Consider the following 10,002-nt stretch of genomic DNA (forward strand, 5'->3'; position numbering starts at 1 on the left):
CTTTTGTATTCAGATTAGAGACTAAGGAGGATTTAGACGAGACTGGAGTCTCTTGTTAAAAGACGGTGTTCTCCACTTAACCTGCAATTTACCTGTCACTTAAGCCCCCCCTTGCTGCAGCAATCATATAACACCTTGAATAAAGTATGGGATTTTTTTTTTCTCGTTTACAACTCCAAAGAAAGGTGTTGTGTTCACTTGAGCCACATAAAGTACAGCTAATGTATGATAATGGTTGATTAAATGAAGTGTCATTAGGATTTGTGCATTGTTCCCCATGAAAGTAAGGCAAATGTTAAACATGAACAGGTCCGCAGCAGCTGTTGTTTACTTTTTCAGTCCAAAGGACCAAGCTGAGTCACAGCCAAAGCTCTTTTTCTTTCTGTCTTTTGAAGGCAGATGCCGAGCAAACAAGCGCACTGCTCTCGATGGAGCTTTGCACCAGGCTCTGATACGTCCCTTAATCTCCGCTAAACTATCCCACTGGTTTTAACAGCAGTACGCATTAGCCTATGTCTTAAAACTTAAGAGTTTATCGTTAACGCTAAATTTAGACACCCTGCTTTAAGACTGCAGGCAGCTCGGAAGCAGTGTGCGCTGTGTATATATACGCTGTGCTAAATCGTAAACCTTCTCAAACATAACAAAGGATGTGAAACTCCCTATTGTTTTTTTTTAAGAAATCTTGCATTTTCTGCTTTAATAGGAAGTCAGACTATCTGAAGGTCATTGTTATCTATTTTGTTAGCTAGTTACTTTGCTAATGCTAAGGCTAGCAGAGGCTATTTGTTCATAAAACAATTCAAATGTAGTACTCGAGTTCCGAGGTATACTCTGTCTATCTAGTTAGTTAGCATCCTTGCTAAAGCTATAGCTAGCTGAGTGAAAGAAATTACTACCGAGCTAACCCAATCTTGTTAGCTAGTTGCCATGTTAATGCTAAAGCTAGCTGAGGTAACTTGCTGGTGAAATAAATTACTTGCAAGCGGTCTATCTACATATAATATACTAATTGTAAATCATGAATAACCATCTGTAAACAATACAGTAACAGTATTGCAGAGTTTATCAGTAGACTCACTATTTGGCTAGTTAAATCCTTCAGGCAAGGTAGCAGAGCTAAATGTGAGTTCACTATTTGGCAAGTACATTTTGTAAAGGTCCTTTTATTTGTGGGCCCTAAAGAGGATCTCTGTCACCTGTACTTTATTTTTAGAACATCATCATCTCATCCCTTCCGAGCACAGGACCCACATCCTCCGTCTTTATTCTGGAGCAGCCCACCTGTCAAAAAGAGTCCCCCGGTGGGCTTTGGGGGTAAACTCCAAAATTAAAAGCCATTACAGAGCTATAATGCAGCCTAACCACCTCATTTACCTACGTGTCAGCACTGCCCCCCCCCCCATCTCCCCCAGGCACAACCAGGACAGGACAAGCCAATCTGAGGAAATGTGTCGGGGAGTATGACAGTAGAGGGTATTTCATTCAACATCTCCACTCTATTAGGGGGACACGTGCAGTCAAACGGGCCACATTTTGATGGGGGGTGGGGGGACGAGGGGACTGTTCCAGCCCGAAACAATTTAAAGGAGTTGGTGTGTAAAGATGGATTATGTCCAAACATGGAGGACTGAGCAATGCTGATCAATTGTATTCCCAACTACTTCTGATTATTGTTTTTTTTGTTAGCAGGATGACACAAAACCTACACAGACATTTTGCAGAAGGATGGCCGTGCGTTGAGCAAAAAAACGTTAAAGTTTGGTGCAAATGTGGATACAAATATATTGATTTATTTTCTGTTTTTACTATTCGAGTCAACATTCCTTCCTCGGCAGGCTACAAATGGTAGAGTCCTGGCGCCTCATGTACAGAAATCAGGGGCGTCATCGCAGTTATGGTTATCATCAGAAGGCCACTTTTATGATTCTATTTTAGAATTTTGTTCGTTAATTATTACATACATTTTTCATTAATAACGAATAAAAAAATTGTCATTTGAAATTGGATTTAACAAAAAAAATATAGGGTTTTCTGTGAATATTGACAACAAATTCATTTAACAAGAAAGATTGTCTTTTTGATTAAAAAAAAAATTAAGTTGTTTTTGTAAGTAATATTAATTTTGTTTTTACTTTAATATATATTTAAATTTTTGTAAATGTAACGGTAAATGTTTATTAAATTATTGTAAAAATCTGTTTTAAATACTACATTTTTTTATATTATTGTAAAAATATTTTTATATATTAAGATTGTTACTAATTAAAATATATTTATATTAAGTAAAAAAAATAAAATCACAGCATACATATAAAAATACAATAATATAAATATAATTTTACAATAGTGTAAAAGTTAAATAATGAAAAATAAAGCTTAAAAAAGCAAAGACAAAATTAATATTAATAACAAAATTACAATATATATATGTATATGTGTATATATATATATATATACATATATATATATATATATATATATATATATATATATATATATATATATATATATATATATATATATATATACAAATACTTTTTTTTATAATATTAAAATAAGTGTCCTTTTGACATGCATTATTTCAAGGCTTTCACGGGCCACACAAAATGATATGGCGGGCCAAATCCGGCCCCCGGGCCTTGAGTTTGACACCTGTGCAGTAAGTAGTCGGATGATCAATTTTGGGGGAATTTTATGTCCCTTTTTACCCTTTGAGTCATGATTGAAACACTCCGCCCATCCACTTCCATTTAAAAATGGTACAGTCCTGTCACCGTCCATGTAGCAGGAAGTAACCTGCTAACAAACAATGTCTGTTCCAGGAAGACAACTAATTTTCCCAAATAATCTGCTTCACTGAATGCATCTATTAACGTCCAATCAGGTGTGAGTACAAACGAAGGTGAGGACCAAATCCTGAATGTTGTGTCAGCACTCTTTTTCTGTGACTATTCTTGTCACACTGGTCTTATTTCCAAAATAAAGCAATTCATTATATTTGTCAAATTTAATAGATTGTTACATTGTTAAAAAGGCATTTTATGACCCTGTGAGGACTTGAACATTTCAAGTCAGTGACGTCAGACTTGACTCGAGACCTGATATTAAAGACTTGAGACTTCCTTGCAAAACACTGACTTTCTCCCAACTTTTCCAGAAAGTTTAACTCGCAAACGAAAGGACGCCTACAATTTGTAACTTTACATAGAAGAATTTATTTTCTCTCTTTTTGCTGCTCGAGTCACAGTCGAACTGCTGCCCCACCCCAGAATCAAAAACGGTACGGTCCCATTACCGTATTTTCATGAACCTGGAAGTAGCCTGCTCACTAACAAACGGAAGATCACAAACAGCATTTTTTCCCACTTTAGTTAAAGGAATTTGTTTTCCCTCATTTTGCCGTTTGAGTCACAATGGAACCATTCCATCCAGCCCAGAATTAAAAATGGTATGGTCTCGTCATCTTTACATCGACTTCCATGGGCCAGGAAGTAGTCTGTCTGCTTACAACAAATGGAAAATCCTCCTCCTCCTTTTGAGGTCCAAAGTGTACACATTCTGGACAGAGAAGACCGATGGTTTGAAAGAGGATTGAGGGAAGCAATCTATGCTACTGTACGTCTACGAGACCACCTTTCTCCCACATACAATGCCGTCCTTTCATCCCTTCCTAAAATAGTCATTTAGCCTCTACCAAATAAACAAGGCATTACCACCTTGGTTTCAGGTGAGTCCATGACCATCATTACATCTGAATGGGATGCTAATGAAGGTGATACCACCACCACTGTGAGCATAGTGGAGCTCCACGCATCCATGAATCACGCATGCGCGAGGAGCAGTACCGCCGGGGAGGATCTCGCCCTGTTTTACAGAGCGGGATCTAAAACGTAAATGTTTCTTAATCTTCATTAAATTACTCCTCCTTACACTCAAGCCTCATTCGGACTCAGTCACTTCCCTGTCAGTGTGTCAGAACGTGTGATAGAAGAACGTTGTGTGATAAATGAAGTGGTCCTAACTGCAAGATAAACGGGTGGAGGCTGGAGGTGAGTCTGGATGTAATTATTATGTTGTCTAGACTTTGAGAGGCGCTGATTGAGATAAAATATTAATATAAAAATTATATTATTTGATGAAGTGATGGCCAATTTTAAATGAACAAACCAAGAATCGAGTTTATTTGTAGTTTAGCCGTAGTTAAGGTGTTTTTAGTCACTTTTTTTGTCTCTCCTATGAAGTTATGCTTCTTTTCCTGCAGCACCTCCATCCATGCTTTTTCTATGTCGCTTGTCGTCCTTACAGCATCTGTTACGTCGTATGCCTATTAGCCGATGACATCATCTAGCGACTTCAAGGACAGCCAATAGCTACGTTACTGAGGAGTTGGCAGCAGTGGAATTGATGTTGAGCTATTAGTTGACTGTTGCTGCTGCCTCGTTCTTGTCAGAGCGCACGCCGCCGATTGCAGAAACCGCATTGTGCGTTGGCAGTGTCACTCGTTAATTTTGTTAACTTTTGTTAACAGTTTAACCTCAAGACCCTCAATCAAGGCGGTTCATTGTTGCCTTGTTCTTGTCGGAGCACTCGCTGATGCTTGCAGAAAGTGTCCGCATGCATGTCTGCTTTGGACTGTAGTGGAATATTCCCTGTATTCTGTCGTTTTTTTCCCGATTAGTTGCCTGCGCATTTAGAATGACACATGCTACATTACCTTATGCATTAAGACATTTACTTAAGTGTGTGTGTGTGTGTGTGTGTGTCTCCACGGGCCTCCCCACATCTCCCAGAGTGTACCTTTCTGTGAAATGATATGGTAAATATGGAAAGGGGCCCCCGGGGCACAAAAGGCCCGGCCCCCTCTTTAGGAGTGGATAATTGACTCTTTTTCTTGCTTGATAATTCATTGCGTGCATATGCCAACTAATACATCAGATGAAAAGTGCCCCCACCCTCCTTCCACCACTACAACCCAACATGGATGACAAATGGGGGGCACTTCTATATCCATGAATGAATGATGTCTTCTAAATACCTTGAGCAGAGGCTGAACTGTCACTGGGCTAATCTGGGACAAAATATGACCAGCTCTGTGCTCCAAAAGCCCTGCGAGATAGAGAATGAGGCGAGAAATGAACGCACATTAACACTTAGTGTCTGATTCAGCTTTGGTGGACATTTGCACATTTATCAAATGATGGAAACACCCCCCACCCACTTTTTTCTTCCCACATCCACACACCCCGTCTGTCATTTTAATACTCGCATTGAAATAGATGAGGATTATTGCGGCAGGACAGAGATATCATTTGTTTTACAACAGCCGAGTCAGCACTCACAACGGTCATTAGGGAATTAGAAACGACTGAAAAGAAGGATCAAATTAATGGCACTTCATTTCTAACATATGGAATGCTTCCTCTCGCCAATGCTGGTGACGTGACTGTATGTCACACACATTCAATCTTTCCACTTATTGTGTTCACAGACGGAGGTCAAATGCGTTTTTGACCTTGCAGTTGTTCTCTTTGGGGATATTTGAAAATGAAATGTTTTACCAGTCGGAAAAGCATTTTAATGCAGCTACTCATGTGTTTCAGGACAACATGTACATCCCTTTGTGATATCGTGTCCAAATAGTGCTTTTCCTTTATAGAAAACAGCCAGTGGGTGTGATGCATTTAAGGCCCTCATTCTGCATTTAGGCCCGTAATCCAGCCAAGCCATAATGCCAAATGTTTCATTTAGTTTGCATTTCACATTTCAGATCTGGATTTTTTTGGGATAAATTAATGATTTAGGCATTTAAAAAATATATTTAGAATTAAAATGAATTTGCATTAAAACTTGCATGCAATTATTTAGGTCTGAATATATTTAGTTTTATCTTAATTCAAGTATTTAAGTACTTACCTGTATATCCATACATTTTCTATGCTGGTTGCTTGTCCTCACTAGAGTCACGGGGGTACGCTGGAGCCTATCCCAGCTGACTTAAGAGGCAGGGTACTCACACTCATGGACTATTTAGAGTCGCTAGTTAACCTAACATGAATATTTTTGTGGGAGACAGGGAAACTCCACACAGAGATGCCCAAATGGAGATTCGAACCCAGATCTTCAGGATCTCCTTACAGTGTGGCTAACATGCTAACCACTAGGCTACCGTGTGGCCCGAATTACTTCATACTTCATATTACAGTACACCAAACCATACTTAAAATCAACCCTGAAGTCGCAAAAATGCTTTAAAATCAGTCGCAGCAATCTCTATCTCGATATGAAAAAATAAAATAAAATGCCTAAACTCTCTGTCCATCTGTCACAAGAGATAAAAGCTTTCTTGAATGGAACACAACAACCAGAGACTGGTGGACACATCGTCTGAATGACGACACTGCCCTCTAGTGGCAGAAATCGGGACAACTGAAAAAGCTGTTCTGAATAACGGTACAGTACTACGTTTTCTGCACTTGAGGGAGACATACACATTGACGTCAAATGATCCTGTATCCGAACTTCAAAGCTGCTTCGACTACTACAAGTATGTACTACTACTATTAATACTACTAGTGATAATAGTTTTAATAAAGTAATAATGTTATGTATTTTTATAATGGTTATATTATGTATTTATAGTCATTCTTATTTTTTTGTCCACTAGGTGGAGGCATGCCATCCATCCATCCATCCATCCATCCATCCATCCATCTATCTTCTACCGCTTATCCAACAGCCTCAGCAGGGAAATCCAGACTTCCCTCTCGTTTGTCCAGCTACTCCCGGCATACCCGAGGCGTTCCCAGGCCAGTTGAGAGACATAGCCTCTCCAATGTGTCCTGGGTCTTCCCCGAGGCCTTCTACCGGCCGGACATGGCCTGAACACCTCCCCCGGGGATCCAGAGTTGTTGTTGGGACCAGCCGGCGATCTCTTACGGCTCTCCCCCTCCTCCCGCTGTCTGTGAGCGCATGCTGTCACCGGCAGGTAAGATGAACCTTTTTTTTTAAAATAACAGTATGAAAGACTGGTGTTCTCCTGTTTAGGCACAAAACTGCAGCTGTTTTAAAGGCTGTTGCCCAAAAAGTGCCTTTGCTTTGTCGAGATTTGTAAACTTTGCACGACCAAAGCTATTCTCCCCTTGTGTGTGGCAGGCTCGTGCAGTAGACTGTGGCGTCTGAATGCTGCATACAGAGGCCCTCCTGAACAGAACATGGGATCCATATACTGGCAGGATGAGGCAAGCACTTTTTTTTTTTTAAACACAGGTTGCCGATGCGGTTTGTTTGATTCAGTTGTTTCCTTTCTGTTTTGTATTACTTTGCATGTTTATTATGGTTTGTTGTTTTGTGTGATTATTTTGTTTTACTGATTCACTCGTCCATTGATGAAGAGTATTTTATTCTCAATAGGCCTCAAGTGTTTTACTGTTGTTAGCAAATAAAGTCAATATACACTAGGTCCCCCAACTTACAAACATCCGACTAGCGAACATTCGCGGATACGAACACAAGCCGACTGGTCTATATTTTATTTTATTTTGCCTTGTAGTCAGTCGCTCAATCAGTATTTATACTGCTACTGTACATGCTTGACCAGTAGAGGGCACTGTGACACTGCTAATGCAGCCTTATAGCTAATGAGACCAACAGAGGAAGAGTTAGACGCTGGGGAGATACAGTGTAAAGCTAAATGGAAAGCTAAATTGTACAACCCGGACAGAGCGTGTGATTAAAGTTTATGAAGAGTTAATAGGCCTGCTTAATTCTACACCACCCACAGAACACTACCTCTTTTAGAAGAGTCTAACGACGACGACGATTTGTCCTTTTTTTCAATAACTCCTCCTCCAACTCCACCACAACGACGTATGCTGGACCACTCCTCTTCTAAGGTAAATAACATTTATCATTACGTATTATTATAGCATTTTTATTAAAGTTTTTTTTATTAATTATCCTCGTTTAATATTACTAATATTACTTAATATTACTACTGCATCTAAACTCATATTTACATACATACACATATACTGTATATATGTATACATGTACATGTAGTACCTATATCATTGGTAATATCACCTTTTCCCCTACTTAAGAACGATTCGACTTAAGAACGGGCGTCTGGAACCAATTGTGTTTGTAAATTGGGGACCTAGTGTATTTGTTTATACAGCCTCAGTCTCTATGTGGTGTCCGGACTTGATGCCGTCTTAAATTACGTTTTTCAGGGTTCTGGGGGTCCTTTCCTTCCCAGTGGCGTTGTCAGTGTTTATTTTCTTTCAATTAAATTGATAAACTGTCCCCCTCCGGCCACACATAGATGTGCCCTAAAACAGTGGTCCCCAACCTTTTTTGACCCACGGACCGGCTTGTGTTCCCACAAATCTCCTGCGGACCGAGGGGGGTGTCGTACATTATAACAATCTAATTTATCTTATTTCTTATGTATTGTGTAAAACTCAGACATGAATAACATCAAATTAAAAGCACAACATGAATGCCGACCCACCATCCAACAGTTCAAGTTCCAGCCAAGTTTTTCCAGAGAGATTACGTATTACATCGCTGTTTGACGTGTGTGGTAAAAGGCAGTGTGCTAGCATGAATTAGCTTGAGACAAATGTGCACATTAGCACTCAATAAGTCATCAAAACTTACCTTTATGCATTCCCACATAGTATCAGCATTTGACACCAAATATGAGGTGAAAGAAAAATGGTAAAAATACAGTAGTAGTCTATCTGTGCGGCATGAGATAAAGTTAGCACACGCACAATGGACATGCGTCAAGTGAGACGGATGTTACAAAGAGAATCCGGCCACTTTTCAAAATAAAACATAAAAAAAAAATAATGGAAATTATTTTTTCTTTCTGTGCGGCCCGGTACCAAATGATGGGATCTCTGCCCTAAAACATACAACAGCTACTAATAATATAAAATCTATATTACAAAAGACTGACTTTTTCAGGAAATGTATATATTTTTTGGATGATGTAATATGATGTTTTGTGGGATATGCGTAACATATGGCCCAATTTTTTAGTAATCACTCTGATCATCATGACCACTCAGGTTGCTAAGACATCTTTGTAGCAACAGCATTATTATTATGTCTTAATGGCTTCCATCAGGCTTCCAAACAGGTGGGTAGGCTGCAATGACAATGTTTCTTATCTCTGCTTTACTGCTGTGGTTTAATCACAGCGGTGTGTGTGTAGCACATGTACAACACTGAGTAAACACAACTCTCACCTCACCACAGCAGCTGCTGACTAAGATAAGGAAAAGCCATGCACAACTTTAGGTACATCTGCACAATGGAAGATAATATCAGAGATGTTCATGTATTAATGTCTTTCTCATTGTACTTGCACTTCAGGATCTGAGGTTGAAGCAGGCAGAGTTCCGTGGATGGAGTCAGACGAGTCGGTGGGGCTCAACTGGCCCCCCGTGGTGTCCTGCAGTGTGTGCTCACTGGTTTCCATCTCGAAGGCCGCCCCCATTTGCATCAACCGCCACCTCTCACCTGCTTTGACCTCACAGGCCGAGCCGGCAGCGAAAGGGCGTCTACTGCTCGCCACGCAGCACGCTGCGAAGAAAGCCACGGCTGTCAACAAGAGGAGCGGTCCTATTACAATTGACGGGTTCGCTGCGGGGGCGTAGGTGGCAAAAGCAAAGGCGCCCACTAGGGTGACGTTGATGCCGGCCAGCAGGACGCACAGGCCGCACGCACAGCATAGAGGTGGGGAAGGTAGGCTGTGGACTCGCTGCTTGTGGCTTTTGTCAGCTGGAGAAGGTCTGCTGGTGTTCTCTGTAAGAACCATGGAGAAGTGGGAAGTAGGACAGATGGACTCGTCAGATCACACGAAGGAGAAGCTGGTAGAAAAAAGAATTAAAAGTTAAAATGATTGAACAGTCAATCTGCAGCAAAAACTTCACAGTTGTAGATTAGAAATTAAAATTTCAGTAAATATAAAATAAGGTATACTTACTT

General features: G+C 40.2%; 1 protein-coding gene and 1 long non-coding RNA gene across 2 annotated transcripts in view; one reads left to right on the forward strand and one right to left on the reverse strand.

Annotated features, from left to right (window-relative positions):
- Positions 1-7,242, forward strand: part of LOC129189214 (uncharacterized) — a 49,583-nt gene extending 42,341 nt beyond the window's left edge. Inside the window, exons 7-9 of the long non-coding RNA XR_008572756.1 lie at positions 6,333-6,547; positions 6,668-6,988; positions 7,156-7,242. This is a non-coding gene — a long non-coding RNA (uncharacterized LOC129189214). The remainder of the gene's footprint in view (positions 1-6,332; positions 6,548-6,667; positions 6,989-7,155) is intronic.
- A 2,125-nt stretch (positions 7,243-9,367) lies between these two features.
- On the reverse strand, positions 9,368-9,832 carry LOC129188913 (transmembrane protein 275-like). Its single transcript, XM_054790054.1, has one exon. It carries the CDS (start codon positions 9,830-9,832, stop codon positions 9,368-9,370), a length of 465 nt encoding a protein of 154 aa, XP_054646029.1.
- Positions 9,833-10,002: the final 170 nt, after the last annotated feature.

This window comes from Dunckerocampus dactyliophorus, chromosome 10 (assembly GCF_027744805.1).
Source record: "Dunckerocampus dactyliophorus isolate RoL2022-P2 chromosome 10, RoL_Ddac_1.1, whole genome shotgun sequence".
NCBI classification, from domain to species: domain Eukaryota; kingdom Metazoa; phylum Chordata; class Actinopteri; order Syngnathiformes; family Syngnathidae; genus Dunckerocampus; species Dunckerocampus dactyliophorus.

What these genes read in the sequence shown, in the direction of transcription:
- LOC129188913 (XM_054790054.1), bottom strand. Translation starts at nt 9,832, where the DNA reads ATGGTTCTTACAGAGAACACCAGCAGACCTTCTCCAGCTGACAAAAGC.